Here is an 18,382-nt window from a genome sequence, read left to right on the forward strand (position 1 = left end):
TCGACCAGATTTTGCTTTCACAGAGGCTCAAAGAGTTCCACTTTCGAACAGAGTGCCTTTTTTTTTTTGGGTACTGTTTTGATTTTGATTCACTACTTTTTCAGTTTCGTAATGCTTATTCTTCCATTCCCTATTCCTCTTGGATGTAAGCGTACACTCTTACTCAGACATGCTAGTTGTGCAAAACTTTCTTTGGCCAGTTTATTTCTTCTGTTACTGTCAACTGCCATTGCACCCCAGACATTCTTCTCGGCATTTGTCAAATAAAAATATTGATCACATAATTGACTTTTCTTCTCCTTTATTACGAATCGAGCAGGTAGTGTTATTTACACTGAGATAAACGTGTGTGGGTGGAGGGGGAGTATATTCGTCTACTCGTTTCGTCTTGAGTTGAAGCTCGCCCTTGTGTACATTTTTGCTTGGAGGAAATAAATTTTGTTTTTGGATAGGTTCCGCTTTGAGCAAAATTTTTTCTTCCTTTCACCCAGACATGTTTCGCTGAAGTCACAGCATCCTCAGGGGACTTAATTTTCTTTTTATTACGTGACAATAGAATTGCACTCCTCACACGCCAGCGTTCGGTGTAAATTACAGTAAGTTCTCTACAGTTGCAGATGACAAACTATGAAAGAAAAACATCTGTAACCCAAAATACAGAAAGCCACGAATTAAGGCACGTCGTAACAAGGTACAAATAAAAAGCAATCGGCTCTTATCAAATCTGTGAATAAGTTTCCTAAAAACTGAAATTTATGTATGCTTCAGGGAAAGATGTCCAGTATGTTCTTGGTTTGTATTGTTTGAATTCAAAAACTTTGTATCTATCTCATAAGGCAGGGCCTGAGTTCACGCAGTATACATTCCGTTCTTCTGTATTCGCTGCTGCTTCTAGTGATCTTGATTGCAAAGCAGAAAACAACTTCGTTTTTCTTAATCATCCGTAGAATACTTCATCGTTAAGCAAACTTAAAAATGATGATTTTTCTCTTTACTTTTAAATTTTTAGTTCTTTTGTTAATTTAATATTTACTTTGACTGTGATTTTAAATTACAATATTTCTGTGTATAATTTTCTTTGTATAACCTCAAAATGGTCCTCACTTGCCGACTAATGGCCGTCTTGTCATTTCACAGACTGAGACAACTACAATTTCATTTTAAAATACGAAGTACGATGGTTTACATGTGATTTGTTACGACAGAGAAAGGCGCCTGTGACTACTGAATCGTCACACACACACACACACACACACACACACACACACACAGATCAGCCAGAAGATTATGACCATCTACCGAATAGCAGGTATGTCCATCTTTGGCACAGATAACAGCGGCGACGCGTCGTGGCAAATAAAGCAGTGAGGCCTTGGTAGTTCGCTAAAGGTTGTGGGCATCACATCTGCCCACACAAGTTACCCAGTACGCATGGCCGGTTTGGGGATTTTCTCTGCCCGGGGACTGGATTTTGTGTTGTCCTCATTATTTCATCATCATTCGTGACCGTTGCTAGATTGAATTGAGTTAAAAATTGGGACTTCCCCCGGCGCTGATAACCGCGCAGTTGAGAGCACCACAAACCAAACAAAATAATAATAATAATAATAATAATAATAATAATGATGATAATATTAATTATTAATAATAATAATAGTAGTAGTAGTAGTAGTAGTAGTCACCCAGTACACGTGAATTCTGGGGGCAGACGATGAACTCTTGACGCCACGTTCAATCACATCCCAAATGTGTTCGATCTGGTTCAGGTATGATGTGTTGGGGGAGGGGCAGCACATCAATTGGAACTCGCCACTGTGTTCCTCGAACCACTCCATCACACCCCTGGCCTCGTGACATGGCGCATTATCTCGTTGAAAAACGCCTCTGTCGTCGGGAAACATGATCGTCGTGAAGGGGTGTATGTGATTTGCAACCAGTCTGCGATACTGCTTGGCCGTCATGGTGCCTCCCACGAGCTGCACTGGACTCAAAGATGCCCACGTGAATGTTCCCCGGAGCGTATTGAGTCGCCGCCAGCTTGTCTCCGTCCCTCAGTACAGGTGTCAAGGAGCTATTCCCCTGGAAGACGACGGATTCGCGCCCTTCCATCGACATGATGAAGGTATCGGTATTCGACAGACTATGCAATGCTCTACCACTGCGCCAGTGCCCATGGTCACGTGCCCATTTCAGTCGTGGTGTTAACATTTGCACATACTGCGGAGCACCATCGTTAGGAGTGCTTAGTGTACTGTGTGTTCAGACATACTTAAACTCCGCCCAGCATAAAAGTCTGATGTTGGTTCCGCCACAGTTCGCCGACTGTCTTGTTTTACCAATCTGCCCAGCCATCTGTAATTAGGGGTGGCCACCCAACCCCCTCGTCGTCTGGACGTGGTTTCACTTTTATGGACATGTCCGAAAGAACAGACACCATATCCATATAAGTATATAATTCTGGCAATACCGGCCATGACCTTCTTCTGTGCGGATGCACGCACGTTCCCCGAACTCTTACGGGACTTGGTAAGAATGTCTTCCACGAGTAATGAGTGTGTTGGGGTGGGACACTGCGAATGTAGTGTGTGGACATACAAGGTGAGAATGTGGGTCTCGCGGGAGGCGTGCGCAAGATAGTCCATCCAGTCGCACTATCCTCCGTGCCCTCGGTGGCTCAGATGGGTAGAGCGTCTGCCATGTAAGCAGGGGATCCCGGGTTCGAGTCCCGGTCGGGGCACACATTTTCACCTGTCCATGTTGATATATATATATCAAAGTCTGTCAGCAGCCGACGCTATTAATATAATTCTAATTTGGTTTCACCATGTGTTGAAGACACCACAGGACTCCTCAAACACCTGACACACTTGTAGTTTCGAAATGCTCGTGCCGAGCGATCACAATCTGCCTTCGGTCAAACTCTGAAATTTTGCGCGCCTTCCCAATTCTCCACACGGACTGCACGTTCACTGGATACGACATGTACTGTACGTGTGTCTGATTAGCAGTCATTTCTCGCCATTTGACGCTGCTATCGCCTGGACGGGTTTACACCGATATTAAGCAAGTCGATGGTCATAATGTTCTTGCTGATTATTTTATGTCATACAAACATATGTAAACCCATCTGATGATGGAGGTTTAAGCATTCGAAACGCGTTGTGGATGCAAGGAAACAGTGACAGGTAACAGTAAACTTGTGTCATTCGAAATACTACTTCCATTCATCCTATTTCGTATTATCCAATTCAGAAATCAACACTTAAATCAAAACAGGATACTTAAATATGAATACTTTTCTGTCTGACGTTTGTCATTAGGGTTTTCCAAAAAAGTTGTCTACGCTGAACTGCAAGGCAGAAGCATATAATAAAGCATATTGTTGGTGTTGTTGCAGCCTTCGGCGCCACTGCCCATTTGTGGGGAATGCTTGGGCACGGCGTCGCGCAACAAGAACGGCCGTGCGGAGGAACTGCGCAAGTGTGCCGGCTGCGGGAGCTCGGTGCACCTGTCGTGCCTGGCGCAGGAGCTGGCCACCGTGCTGTCGGCGGGCTCCACGTGGCACTGCGAAGAGTGCCGCACCTGCGCCGGCTGCGCCCAGCCCAAGGACCAGGTACGCCAAAACTAATTAGCGTGGCGTTTCAGGTGTAGCGATGGTCAGACTCGTGCTTGCGGCGCCCAGAGGGTAAGGGGGTGCGTGTAGTTTTGATAGATTCAATTTGCTGAGTGTCCTGGGGACGAGGATCTAAAATTCAGGACACGCAGATGACTTAAGTTTCCCTGGAGTATTTTCTTATATTGTGAACAGAACTGGTACACTGGTGCTCCTGTACTCCGAGATACTGCACATGGAAAGTGCCGGTAACAGAATCACATTCTGCAAAAATAAAACTGGATTTTTGATTAGGTTTCTGACTGGGACCCATGAGCAAGGGATGGCGGTTATCGCTGAAACAACCGGTTTTCTGTTATATAGTTATTTAACAGCGCCAGTTTAACCATGTCTATTAAAATCGCGTAAAATGACCGGTTCCTGAAATAACTGATTTTCGGTTTTTTGTTCCTACTATTTCCTATAATAAAGTTTAACTCCCTCAGTTTCAAGATGCTTGCAATCAAAATATTAAACTAAATAGATAAATAAAAGAAGACTTAGCCCGTCCACCGTTCGCTGCTTTTCGTAACAGGTGAGAAGTGTTTGAATACTACAAGAAATAATCATCATTCTCCTATTGATTCTAATTTTTTTGAAACTCTGCTCAAAAATCGCCTTGTAATATCACAATTTGGGCATTGCTAATACTCAGTGCTAAGGGTGAAAACTGACGCTGAAGAACTCTCTTTATCTTGTTAATTTGGCCGTTTTCAAGGGCTAAAAGTAGATAAAGGCATATTATGTGGATATAGGCAGGTGATAAGCTATTTTATAACGGGCGTCCGGGAAGTAAGGACGAATTTGAATCTTGCACCCTTTTTTTTAATATGACTGTTGGCAGCTGTGGTTTTTTCATGTTTGTTACCGGCGATCCTTCCTATTAGTAGCCTGATAGCTTCTGTGTGGTGAGGATTGTTCGTTGACGTTTAATTTCGTCATGGAGGAGATGACAACTTAGCAACGTATCCAAGAGATGAAAGGTTATTACAGAAACAGTGTGAAAGTCCCACGGCAACCGTTCCTGAATTGCTTATGACATCTCTGATGTAAAGCTGTTCCAACCGAATGATCAGTTCGGAAGTTGATCCGGAAGTTTGAGACCACTGGTTCTGTCTCAGACGTTAAGGAAATGAGACGACCGCGTCCTATCGTACGTGAAAATTTGACCGTAAGCTCCAGAAAGTCGGTTCGCCGACGTGCTCTACGATTGGATTTATCACCAAGTTCACTGCACGAAATCCTTTCAATAGATCTGAAAATCGTTGCGTACAAGATTTTGGGGTAACGAAAATCCGCGTGTGACTGCCTAAGGTCAGATGCATCAAAGACGCACGAATGTATGGTGTGGGTTCTGGGCAAGAGAAGTGATCGGCCCGCACTTGCTTTGAAAATGATGAGGGGCTGCCGTCACTGTGGACGGCGACCGCTACCGAAACAATGCTTCCTGATTGGTTTTTCACTCTTATTGATGAAAATGACGATATTTGGTTCCAGCAAGATGGTGCGACGAGTCTCACAACCTGTGAAACGATTGGTCTGCCGAATGACAAGTTTCCCCAAAAATTCTCTCTTTGCTTGGCAACCAGGAATTGCCTGCCAGATAATGCGATGTTAAACCTTGTGACATTTTTGCAGGGATTTGTGAAATCAAAAGTGTACCTGAACAAACGACCAACTATGCACCAATTGAAGGATGAAATTAAAGGGTTATTAACGGTATCCCATCAGATGTTTGTGAACGCATCTTCAAGACGCGAGAATCCAGCTCAAACGTATGACAAGTCAAACATTGATATTATTTTCGTGGCTTTGTAATGGAGGTGAAGAAACTCGTGCTTTGGAACATTTTGAAAAAATTCTGTTGAATGTCTGGGCAAAACGAACCTCTCTCTAAGATTAAAATCACATTAATTCCATTTGCAATTGTTAGGAGTAGTAGTAGATGGTCTCTCAAACAATTCGAAAGCTTAGGATTGATTTAATACATCCCCAAATCACTTGAGAATTTCCAGTTTTATTGTACTAATTAGAGAAATGAACTCCTTGTAATTCTTTTCATGGACAGAAGACAGAGTAGGGAAATGTGCTGCGTTCTCTGACGAAAGATATCATTCCCACAGTGCAAGCTTTCTGTCATTTCATAAATTGATTTATTTTCACCTTGCAAGCTGGTGTTACAAGCATTCATATGTCCCATAACCTGTACCAGAAATATAAGGTAGTTTGCTGCTTTTGCATGGAGCACCTCTTGGTGCAAAATGTAGTGAATGCTGTACAATAATTCTTCTGTGCACTGCAGCTTCTTTCTTAGCAATCCAACAAATCCCATGTGCTCCCCTTTCATTGCAGGTGCTCTGTCTGTTGTCATTGACACCAGATGTGCCACCTATGCACCTGGGATGGGATGGGATGGGATGAGATGGTGTGGGGCGGGGTGTTATATGTGTGCACCCATGTTGTGGCCCCGAAAGATTGCATCCTTTCTTCTCTCCCTGGCTGCATTCCATTTCCTATATCCACTCCTTCCCATCCTAGTTCCTGCTCCTCCCTCCCACCCACATCCCCCATTCCTCCTTGGTGCTTCCCTTTATGACGACCTGGCTATTCCCTTGGTTTTGCTATTCCTTTCAGGTCTTGTCTTGTGCTACCACTCCCACTCGTTTTTTTCTGCCTCTGGCTTTTTTATGGTTCCCCTTGGGATTTGACCTCCATTTCTACATTGTTCCCATAATGTGTGCCACTTGGGGAAGAGCTCGCTCTTTCACGTCAGTTCTTATACCCCGTCCCCATGGGCTCACCACTCTTTGGTGTGTTCGTGCTTGGCTACCACAGGGCCTCAGCTTTGCAGCATGTCCATCCTCTTGCTGTTCTTTTTCCCCATCTGACTGGGTGTTGGAAATGTGTTCTGCATATTCAGTCGTTGATATCGGAACAGTCTCTCCACTGTCTTTCGTTCCTTCTTTCTTTTTTCGTTCCCCTTCTCCTATCATTCCTCCCCTTCGGTGTTGGAGGTAGCTCTTTTTCCTCTTCCTCCCTGTGCACTCCAGAAGGCTTGCCCAGTGTGACTGGGTAATGTATAATTCCTAGCCCAGGGTCAACAGGTCAGGTTTGCACATACCTCCTGTTACTGTCCAGGCCCGGGGGGGGGGGGGGGGGGGGGATGATTGCCTGAACTACTACCTTCCCAAATTGCCAAAGGTGGGTGGGCCCCTATGAAGGGCTCCCAGTTAGAAGGAGCGTGCCATCAGAGACGCTGGCAGTCATGGGGGATTTTCTCATAATGAGTCAGCCGTCATCTTTGCGGCCCATATCTACCATACTGAAGACGGTCAGTCCTTTGCAACAGCAAATCCTTTTCTAATTCAGAAAGATGTCGATACAATTGCCGGCCCTGTGAAATCCTGCTCTTTTTTATGCAGTGGTGCACTCTGCCTTTGGAGCCTACTTTTGATTCGCAACCGCGACAACTGCTTGCCGCTTTGCTTCTCAATGGCTATCCTGTTTGTATTGAGGACCATAGAACTTCAATTTTTCTTGTGGTGTAATTTACACTAGGTTGCTCAACAGTCTGACCGAGGGCAAAATGCAAACGTACCTCTCTCACCAGGGTGTCATTGCTGTCCATCGGGTGATGAAAAAGGTAGATTCCTCCTTAGTGCCCATACAAACACTTTTTTTCACCTTTGACAGAGTGGTTCTTCCATACAAGATCAAAGCAGGCTATGGTACCTTGTGAACTCGTGGCGCGGCTGCCCTCGTCGTTTCAACCACACTCGAATGTCGTTGTCAATACCTGGCGACATGTGTAACCTTGTGATAAGGATGTACATGAAGGCAATTGTCCGCTTCCTTCTCCCCGCTGTATCAACTGCAGTGGCGACCATGCCACCTTGTCTCGAGATGGTCCTGTGTATCTCGATGAATGGGCTGACCGGGAAATCCAGGTAAGTAAAAAGTATCCTACCCGGTCGTTGGCAAGTTATTGGCTAGTCGCAAACCCTGCATTCTACCGTCTGGCACTTACAGTACTGTTCTTGCGACATCTCGCTCCATGAAGGACATGACCGTGCAGACCTGCTACCTTGAATTCAGCTCTGAGGTTGTGAAATCACCCAGTGTCATGGTATCATTGCTGTCTCCTTGTTCAGCTGTGCAACAAGCCATCAAACTGTACAGCTACACAGCTGGTAGGCCAGGAAGGACAGAAGGAATGCTCCCATGAAGACTTCCTATGTCAGTCCAGCCAACCAACACCTGAGTCTTCCTCTGCTAACTGGAAAGGCTCGAAGAAGTCGAAGGCAAGCAGTCTTCTTATTTGCCAACTCAAAGACCCTTTTTGACGGTGTCGCCACGTGATAACCTTGCCCGTCCGGCTTCCATGTCTCTGGTGCGCACCACCAACCGTTTTTCTGTGCTGGACTCTGCAGGCCAACAGCAGAAAAAAGCTGACGTTTCCTTAGATCTTGTGGAGCAAGGTCTCCTGCCTCTGTGCCCTGAAGCTGTCAGCCTTCACAGGCTGGCACTCGGCAACTGCCGAGGTGACACGCCTTCATTTTTTCCTCGTCGTGACTCACCAATGAAACGTATGCGGCCTTCAATTTGACAAAGAGGATTTATGGCTGCTGTTAGAATCACAGTGTCCACTTGTTCTCTGCCTTCAGGAAACAAAATTGCGTCCTCACGATCACTTTGAGCTTTTGCATTTCTTCCCGGTCTGTTTTGACCTTCCTCCCTGAGGTCGGCATTCCATTTCATGGGGGCATCATGCTGCTCATACGGGATGATGTTCATAGTCAATCCATCTCCCTGAATACCCATTTTCAAGCTGTTGCGGTTTGCTGTGTTCCTTCCTCACTTGACCTTTTCCTTTTGTACCACTTACACCCCTCTGTCATTCTGTGTCACCAGGGCAGACTTCCTCTAGATTATTGGGCAGCTGCCCCATCCCTATCTGCTGCTCGTTGAACTTGATGCCTACCATCCCCTTTGGGTTTCCCAGAACATGTCCAAAGAGGTGCCCTCTTGGCTGACCCTTTAATCAACTTAACCTCTTCCACATTAACACAGAAGCACCCATGTTCCTTTCAGACTCCTCACTCACCTGTTCCCATTTGGATCTATCCTTCTGTACTGCCCAGCTTGCCTATCGTCTTGAGTGGTCCATTCTCTCTGACACACACTCGAGCGACCATTTCCCGTCTGCTATTGGTTTGCTGACTCCTACCCCATCTCTGAACAGACTAAGCTTACTAAGGCCGACTAGAGGCTATTCCTCCCTGGCAACCTTTGATGAAAAAGATTTTCCCAGTTGTTATAACCAGGTGGAATACCATACAAATGTTATCATTACCGCAGCAGAACATTCCATTCCTTGCACTTCCTCTTTACCATCTCATGACATGGTACCTTCGTGGACAGGAGTGTGCCGTGGGGCAATGTGCACATGGAGACATGCTCTCTGTGTTTTAACTGTCATTTTATGATGACAAACTGCATTTATTATAAACAAATGCATGCACATTGCCATCATGTTCTTCGAGATAGCGAGAAAGCTAGCTGGATTTCATCCACTAGTTCTTTTAATAGTTCCACTCTCATGTGGGCCAATCTCCAATGGCTCTCTGGTACCACAATCCATTCGCCAATTTCCGGCCTGACAGTAGCAAACGATGTCATCGTGGGCCCTATTGCTATCTCCAACACCTTGGGCTGCCATTTTGTGGAGATTTCATGCTCCTCCCACTGTCACCCTGCCTTCCTCCATCAGAAACTAGTGGAGGAGACTTGTGCGATACCCTTCTCTTCTCAGAATTGTGAGTGCTACATTGCTATCTTTACTAGGAGGTAGCTAGATCATGTTCTCACTTCATCCCGATCCTCCGCCCCAGGGCCAGACGATGTTCACATTCAGATGTTGTAGCACCTTTCTCTTGCGAGCAAGAACTTTCTGCTTCATACTTATGCATCTGGGCAGAGGGCACGTTTCCCAAACGCCGGCATGATGCTGTTGTCATACTCATACCTAAGCCATGTAAGGACAAACACCTTCCTTCTAGCTTCTGCCCCATTTCCCTCACCAGCTGTGTTTGCAAAATGATGGAACGTATGTATCGTGTCTGGCTGGTATGGTGGCTCGAGTCTCGCAATTTACTAACCACTGCTCAGTGTAGATTTCTGCAGTTCACCATCTTGTCTCTTTGTCCACCCATGTCATGCAAAGTTTCCTGTGGAAATCCCAGACTGTGGCCGTGTTTATCGATTTGGAGAAAGCCTATGACACCTGCTGGAAGACTGGTATCCTTTGTACACTCTACACGTGGGGCTTCAGTGGCCACCTGCCCAGTTTCCTTCAGGGCAGTTTTCAAGGTGCATGCGGGTTCTACATTGTGAGACACCTTTATCCATAAAAACGGTGTGCCTCAGGGTTCTGTCCTGAGCGCCATTCTCTTTGCTATTGCCATTAAAACTATAATGGCCTACCTTCCACTGGGCATCTCAGATTCCCTTTTTGGTAATGATTTTGCCATCTATTCAGTTCTCCACAGACTTGTCTCATTTGGCAGCAGTGTCTCAAACACTGCTACTCATGGAGCATCGACAGTGCCTTTCGTTTTTCCACTGATAAAACCATTTTTACAAATTTCTGGTGGCACAATTAATTTCTTGCACCGTCTTTACATCTTGGGCCTGTTGCTCTTGTGTTCGTTGAAACTATGAAATTCCTGGGGCTCATGCTTGATAGGAAATTTTCTTCGACCTCCCACGTGTCTTATCCTCAGTGGTACTTCCTGGGGTGCAGATCAAACCACACTCCTCCACTTGTACCACTCCACCACCCGTTCATAACGAGGCTATGGGTGTTCTGTTGATGCATCTGCATGTCAGTCACTCTTACGCCGTCTCAATACTATCCACCATCATGGCATCCGTTTGGCCACTGGCGCCTTTTACACTAGCCCAGTTAAGAGCCTGTATGCAGAATCTGCCAAACTACTTCTGTCCTACCACTGCAACTTTCTCCTCAGCAAATATGCATGCCGTTTGTCTGCCATGTGTGGCCACCGATCCTATGTCTCCTCCTTTGATGACTCTTTTGATCACTAGTATGGAGCGCATCCCTTTTCTGTTACCTTCTGGAGTTTGCTTTCGGCTTCTTCTGTGGCAGCATAACTTCACGCTCTCTGCAACTTTCCCAGTGGGTTTGAACCCTTCCCCAACTTGGCTACGTGCGGCGGCCCGTGTTCACCTTGACCTTTACCTTCAGTTTCACAACTTTTGCATGGAGTTTCATGATAGTGCCTTCGTGTAAACTAATGTCTCTTGAACTGACTGCAGTGTCTGGTGTGTCTTTGTCATTCTTGCCGACACTTTTTGGTATTGGCTTCCGGAATACTGCTCAGTATTTACATCAGAGCTCTTTGCCCTACATCAGGCCACACAGTACATCTGACGACACAGGCCTTTCAATTGCGTCATCTGCTCAGACTCTCTCAATGCCCTTCAAAGATTCTGTGTGGTGCAGTGTCGATCCCTTAGTGCAGCAGGTCCAGGGAAGCTGTCACTTGCTCACTCTTGACGGAGCCCACTGTGATGTTCATGTGGGTTCCTGGTCATGTGGGTCCGACAGGAAATGAGGCTGCTGACGCTGCTGCCAAGGCTGCAGTCCTTGTACTTCAGCCTGCTAGTTCTTAGACTCCCTCCGATGATCTCAGTGTTTCTGTCTGTGAGCAGATCATGTCACTTTGGCTGACTTCCTCTCAGTTCTCTTGTCACGAGGTGGTCATTTTAACTAGGTTGCATATTGGGCAGTGTCTTTTTAGACATTGCCATTTGTAAAGTCGTACTCCCTCACCACTTTGTGCACATTGCGACCAACTTTTAACTATCCACCATTTCCTGGTGTAATTCCGTTCTTTTAACTGTTCACATTCCCGTTTGGGTTTACTGCCTGAGTTATCGGCCATTCTAGCGAACAGCATGGGGGCTGTCGACCGTGTTTTACGTTTTATCTGTCATAGCAATATATCGAAGGCCATGTAATTTTTAGTTCTGGTCCTCCATTTCTCTATGGTATATTTTATAGGCCTTCGTTGAAGTCCCTGTTATTAGCTGTCTTCTCTTCCATCGATTGGTATTGACATGTAGTCCTTTTTAATTCCTCTCTTTGCCTTTGTTTTTTACAATTTTGACATGGGGCATATGAATAGTCGTTTTTTGTGCCCTAAAACGAAAACAAAATGTTATTCCCCTCCTCCTTCCCCACTGTAGGACACCTCCCAGTCACGCGTCGTACCTTTGTGCGTGTGAGTGCTTACGAGACATTCCGGTGAGCATTAATCTTTACAGGTCCTTAAATACGACCCAGGGTATTATTTTCCACAGGGAACTCGGGACTGTTCATTTCATGCAGTGAGTCCAGAGAGGTCCTAAGGACAATCTGTTGACACCGGCGCTTTCATCTTGGCTTTCGCAGAAAAAATCAGTTATGGTTTACTTTTGCAACATAAAGCCCTGTAGACCGTCTCCATCCAGTATCTTTAATGTCAGCCTTTGCTTCTATTGCGTCCTCTCCTCCTCCTCCATCCTTACTTCTGTACTGTTCCCCTTTCCTTTCCTCCTCCGTGGCAGTACCTGCCTTGGCCAGTGAAGAAAACCTTCTTCTCTGGCACCCACTGTGGATATGGGGTTCTCTCTAGGAGCCCTCTCCCGTGTCTCAAGGACAAGAAGCCTGGTACTTACAGTAGGACGTGGGACGCAAACTGTGTGAGCCTCAAGGACACTTGTTCTCTTTTGGAACTTGATATTGCTGTGACCTCTCTTGCCAACCACACCTCCTCACACTCTGAGGAGGAGGAGGAGGAGGAGGAGGAGGAGGTGGTGGTGGTGGTGGTGGTGACGTCCATCTGTACTCTTGTACTACTCTGCTTCAACGGAACTGTAATGGTTACTATTGTCACCTTCTGGAATTGCAGTCCCCTCTTCCTCTCTACTCTGCTGTTTGTGTTGTGTTTGCAGGAATCTTGTCTCATGGATACTCACTCACTGACTCTTTGTGGTTTCCAAGCCTTTTGCTGGAACCAGGTCGGCCTTACGTGAAGTTCCAGTGGTGCCTGTACATTGGTCCGCACAGACATTGTTAGTTCCTGGCTTCCTGTTTGTACTGAACTGGAAGCTTAGCCATTCAGATCCATTTAGACTTCACTTCAACAATATGCACTCTTTCAACTCCCCTCCTACATTACCAACTCTTCTCGACTCCTGCAACAGCATCCTCCTCCCTTCCTTTTCCTTTGGGATTTAATGCCCATAACCCTCTGTGGGGTGGTACTGTGACCACTGTCCGGGCCAGGATTGTTAAAGATCTGGTAAAATGGAAATGTCGTGTGGCTAGGGCCTCCCGTCAGGTAGACCGTTCGCCTGGTGAAGGTCTTTCGATTTGACACCACTTCGGCGACCTGCGCGTCGATGGGGATGAAATGATGATGATTAGGACAACACAACACCCAGTCCCTGAGCGGAGAAAATCTCCGACCCAGCCGGGAATCGAACCCGGGCCCATAGGATTGACAGTCTGTTACGCTTACCACTCAGCTACCGGGGCGAACTAAAGATCTGGTGGCAGGGTGTGATCTCTGCCTCCTCAACACTGGAGCTCCCACACACTTCAGTGTAGCACGTGGCACTTTCTCGGCCATTGGTATTTCCGTCTGTAGCCCGGGATTCCTTGGAGAGTTGTGTGAGGGCGATCATTTTGTGTGTGACAGCGATCATTTTGTGATTGTCTTATCTTCTCATCAGCATCACTCACCTGTACGGCCTTTCTGGTGGGCTTCACTAATGTGCATTGGGATGCCTTTTCCTCGGCTGCCATCCCAAGCGCTCCACCACATAACGACATGATGCTGCTTCAGTGATTCCCTCTTCCTCGGATTTATCCCCAATGGAAGATTGTTCCTTGGTAGAGCTCTGAAACTGGTGTGGCTATTACAGATTGCTGTAATGCCCACCAACACTACAAATGGAATCCATCTCTCAATCACCTCCTAAACAGCAGAAATGGGTTTGTTTGTTGCAGGTATGGGTAAAGATCAGGTGCATTTTTGGCTGTCGTCGTTCTGCGGGTATCAGGGAGTTTCTCTCCAGGATGTTATGCACACTAGCCCAGGCTCTATTGCTGAGGATTTTGATCAGGCCTCAGTGTCAGTTCAGTATCTGCCCACTGCCTTTTCAGATGGACAGTTCTCATCCAATCAGTTTAACCAACGTCCTAAGCAAGTCACTTAAATGTATTGTGAATCCAAGGCTGTATAGGGTTCTTCAATTCTGGGACCTCTTGGCTCCAACCCAGGGTGGTTTTCACCAAGGCCATTCTACTGCAGACAATTCAGTCCACCTGGAGTCTACTATCCAAATGGCTTTTGCTCACCATTAATACTTCATTGCAGTCTTCTTCGATCTGCATAAAGCTTATGATACCACACATCACCACATCCTTGCCAGCTTATATGAGTGGGGCTTCTGTGGCTGCTCCTGATTCTTGTCTGAACTTTCTTTCATGTCACACTTTCAAGGTACAGATTGACACCTCCCGTAGCACCTCCCATCTGTAGGAGAACAATGTTCGCTGGGTTCTGTTTTAAGTGTCCCTCTCTTTTTAGCAGCTACCAATGGTCTGGTGGTAGCTGGAGGGCCAACAGTTTCCCCTTCATTGCTGATGACTTTTGCATGTGTCTTTGTTCAGTTGCAATGTATGCTGGTGAACGCAGATAGCAGGGAGCAATGCCCTGAGCTCAGTCTCGGGCTCTTGCTCATGGCTTCCAATTTTCAGCTGCCAAGACCTGCATTATGCATCACTGTCTGGACCTGTACTTTGATGGTAAGTCCATCAGTGTGGTAGACTCACATCATTTTTTGGGACTTGTCTTCGATGCCCAGTTGACATCTTTCTCAACTAAAGCAGACATATTGGTCGCACCTCAATGCCCATCAACGACACTAACTGGTGTGCGGATCACTGTACCCTGCTAGGGCCCTACAAAGCATTGATCCAGTTGTGCCTAAATTACAGGAGTCTCACAGCTGGCTATCACCACATTACAAATGCTGGACACATTGCACCATGTGGGATACAATTGGCAACTGGCATTTTTGGACTAGGCACACGATCGGCATCCTAATGGAGGCAGCAGTTCGACAATTGTGGTTTCTGCACCAACAAAAGGTGATCGTGTGTGTGTTACACATCTGCTGCTCTTTCCAGATATGGAGATCCACATCTTGCTACCACTGAAATTAGCTGAGGACGCCTCGGCCGCTGACCTGCTTTTATTGTTTACTCATGAAGGGGTTTTTTATCACTCTAAGTGAGGTGCCTCAGCCTTGTCAGCCCATTGAAGTGTTGGGATGATGCTCTGTTGCCTCCTCAGCCCCAACCGGACAGTGGCTGACTGGGCTTGGTGGTCTGCCCCAGTGGCAGTGCTCTTTCCCTTTCTCACGTGTTGTGTTTGACTCTTTTCCTGTGTTTCTCTCACCCTGTCCATGTAGCTAGCCCCCCTTTTTTTTTTAAGTGTCCCCATCGCACTGTCGGCCTTTGATGGCCTCCAGCTGCTCCCTGCATGGGGCACCTTGCCCATATTTCTTACTTTCCCCCTTCCTTCTTCATTGTTCCTTTCTCCAGCCTTTGTTGGCCTTGTAGACCTTGCGGTTTTGTTTATTTGGGTTTTGCACTCTAGCCCATTCTTCGATATGAAGTTTTGTTGACTTGCTTGTTCCAGGTAGGAGGGAGTGGTGGCCTTGGAGTTAGGTCCCTTCAATCATTAAACCAACATAATGTTCCCTGTGGAAATCAGCAGAATTGACAGCTACTTAGACGGCTTTTAGGATGTCCACGCCGGTGGTTGTGCTCTTGAGAGATACAGTGTCCAATTTTATGCATTTAATGGTCTAAATACTGGTAAATGAGACAAGTCCTGGCACTTATGCGGCAATATACAGTCACCTGAGAAAAACTGGCACTTGTAACCAATTTACATTCAGTGGGCACAAAAGACTTGCAGCTCATTGATGCACTCTTGTTCTGAACTCACCATCAGCAAACATTTTTTTTGCTCATACTGTGGTAAATGGAACCTTATAACTTGCATGTGCCACTGGACTGTCATTACTGCCACCTTGAAATATTGAAAACAGTACTACTTCATAATTTAAATGATACATGCTGAATGAAAGTTGTAGACATCTTGTGACAAAAGCAACTTCCATCACATTCGTCAGATGTCATCCAACTGCTCATTTTACTGTCAGTTAACTGTCCCATCCATTCAGAATCCAAAAGTAAACTGTATTCATCTTTTTGAAGTATAATGGTGTTCTATGCCAAACTTCTACTTTCAGGGATATACAGACACATATTGAACATTTTGAATTTTCTGCTCAAAGATAAACTCTTACTTTAACTCATTTTTAAATGATGGCAAGTCTACACGTATTCGTTTCTTTTATGAACACTGCATTTTCTTGTGCTTGTAAAACAATGTATACTATCTAGTGATTGCTTCTCATCAACTTCGCCAGCTGTGGCCTTTATTCCAATTGACAAGACCTGCCCCAGTGTATGCTTGAACGCAATCAACGTTTACGTGCAGCACTGTATTCTCCTGAATCGCAGGAAGCTTTTTTCTGCCTCGTCCTAGACCATGAATGAAGCTGTATGGTCTGTTAAAGCTATCTTGGCAAAATGGCTGTAATGTTTTGCTGTTACCACTTCATGTGGTCTGTTACAGATTTTATCCCCTATTTCCACACATGCATCACTATGATGGTAGTCCAGGTATGCGATGCTATGAGAACTCATTTCCTGGATTTCGAAGAAGACTATATGTGATGGATGTAGCAGGAAACCTGGGCTACCGGCCAGGTGGAGCACATAGTACATGTAGTTTTCCTCTTACCGTTTGAGTGGTGATATTGTTATTTACGATGGAAAGTCTAACTGAACAAAGTAATTAGTAAGGTTTCTGGAACTGTATTATGTAATAGTTTTTGTTCAGTTGTCAGAATTGTTTGCAGATGCATTGTTGCAAAACACCCAGTGAAGGGCCATTATGTACCTGCTGTAAAAAGGTTATTGAACTGTTGAACTGTATGTCAAAGGCAGACCATGTCCCCCCCCCCAAAGGGGTCCACAACTCTTGTGGATAGGTACGCGGCAAGCACGGGACCCTGAGCTAGTGCAACTCTCTCCCTTTCCGGGCTGCATACCATCCCTTTCCACATACCTCCCTGACCCCGATCTCCCCCCCCCCCCCCTTTTTCTGCTTCTTCTCCCTCTATTTGAGAGTATGTTTTGTGCCTACATCCAGAGGCGGATGCTTATGACTGTAAGACGTGGTTTCTCTTCTTTTCTCTCTACACTGAAACGTCTCTGTCCTCACTTTGTCCCTCTCTTTTCCTTGATTCTTCTCTTTACCTTTCTTTCCGCTGCGGCATTTGAGACCTATTCTCTTCTTTACTTTTCTTTGTTCCTTCCTTTGTCTTTCCTTCCTCCCTGTGCGTGTCTGAAGGCTGACCCACATGTTCCCATGCGTAGCCGGTGACAGGGTAACGCATAATTTCCCGCCCAGGGAGGGGTGATTGCCCAAGCTGGTACTTTCCGACCATGGTGATTGGTCCTTCCTCCGTTTCTCGGGAGGTATGACCTGAGGTGTGGACAATCACGTAAGGCAGGAGTGCCCTGAGAGAGGGTCCCCACTAGGAAGGGGCGGACCATTGAAGCCGCCGGTAATCATGGAGGGTACTTTTGCAATGGTTTTCTCTACTTCTACAACTTCTGCCCACAAGAGAAAGTTAGGCCAGACTCAGCTACGGACAATTTTTCCATCAGTGCCAAAACTCCTGGTTGTTTCTTGGTTTGATGAAGGTCAAGACTTCTCCACAGTCACCCCTTTCATTGTACAGAAAGGTGCCAACGCAGTTGCAGGTCATGTCAGGTCTTGTTCCTGTTTACAAAATGGCACCTTGTTATTAGAAACCGACAATGCCCTCCAGGCACAAACATAGCTTCGAACTAACTGCTACACACCTTCCCTGTCTGGGTGGAAGCACACCGTACATTAAATTAATCATGTGGGGTGATACAAGATCACTCAACGGATTATCCAATGAGGACATTCAAAATTACCTGTCTGATCAGGGTGTAACGGCCGGACATCAAGTCATGAAAGGGAATTTGTGCCAACCCCGCTCTCTTCTTGACATTTGGCAGAGTTCAACTTCCATCGAGCGCTAGAGTGGGACATGAGATAATTTCAGTTCACCCTTACATCCTCAACCCTACCCATTGATATCAGTGTCAGCAGTTTAATCATACCAGCCAGTTATGTTCCAATATGGCAAATGCATTACCTGTGGCAGCGATGCCCATCAGGATGATTGTCACACTCCATACCCTCATTGCATCAACTGTATGGTTAACCATGCTGCTTTGGCTAGAGGTTGCCCTATTTTTAAAGATGAATGTATTATTCAGGAAATCCGAGTGAAAGAAAATGTGTTCACCTTCACTGCTCGTAAGTTATTTGCCAGTAGAAAACCCACTGTGCTCCCAGTGAGTAAATATAGCATTGTCCTCACCCCTCCTCGGCCTACTAAGGAGGTAGCCATGCAGACTTGCGATCTCACCTTCACTTTACAACCGTTAATTCCTCCCTTATCTCAACTTCCTGCTTC

General features: G+C 46.0%; 1 protein-coding gene and 1 non-coding gene across 2 annotated transcripts in view; both read left to right on the forward strand.

The window, feature by feature from the left end:
• LOC126455807 (histone acetyltransferase KAT6A-like) overlaps window positions 1–18,382 on the forward strand; it is a 284,484-nt gene that overhangs the window by 189,047 nt on the left and 77,055 nt on the right. The window contains exon 3 of the mRNA XM_050091567.1: window positions 3,398–3,613. Coding sequence (XP_049947524.1) covers window positions 3,398–3,613 — 216 coding nt within the window. The remainder of the gene's footprint in view (window positions 1–3,397; window positions 3,614–18,382) is intronic.
• Trnat-ugu (transfer RNA threonine (anticodon UGU)) lies at window positions 2,663–2,737 on the forward strand. Its single transcript has one exon. It is a non-coding gene; the product is annotated as a tRNA-Thr (tRNA).

This window comes from Schistocerca serialis, chromosome 2 (genome assembly GCF_023864345.2).
Source record: "Schistocerca serialis cubense isolate TAMUIC-IGC-003099 chromosome 2, iqSchSeri2.2, whole genome shotgun sequence".
Lineage (NCBI taxonomy): Eukaryota > Metazoa > Arthropoda > Insecta > Orthoptera > Acrididae > Schistocerca > Schistocerca serialis.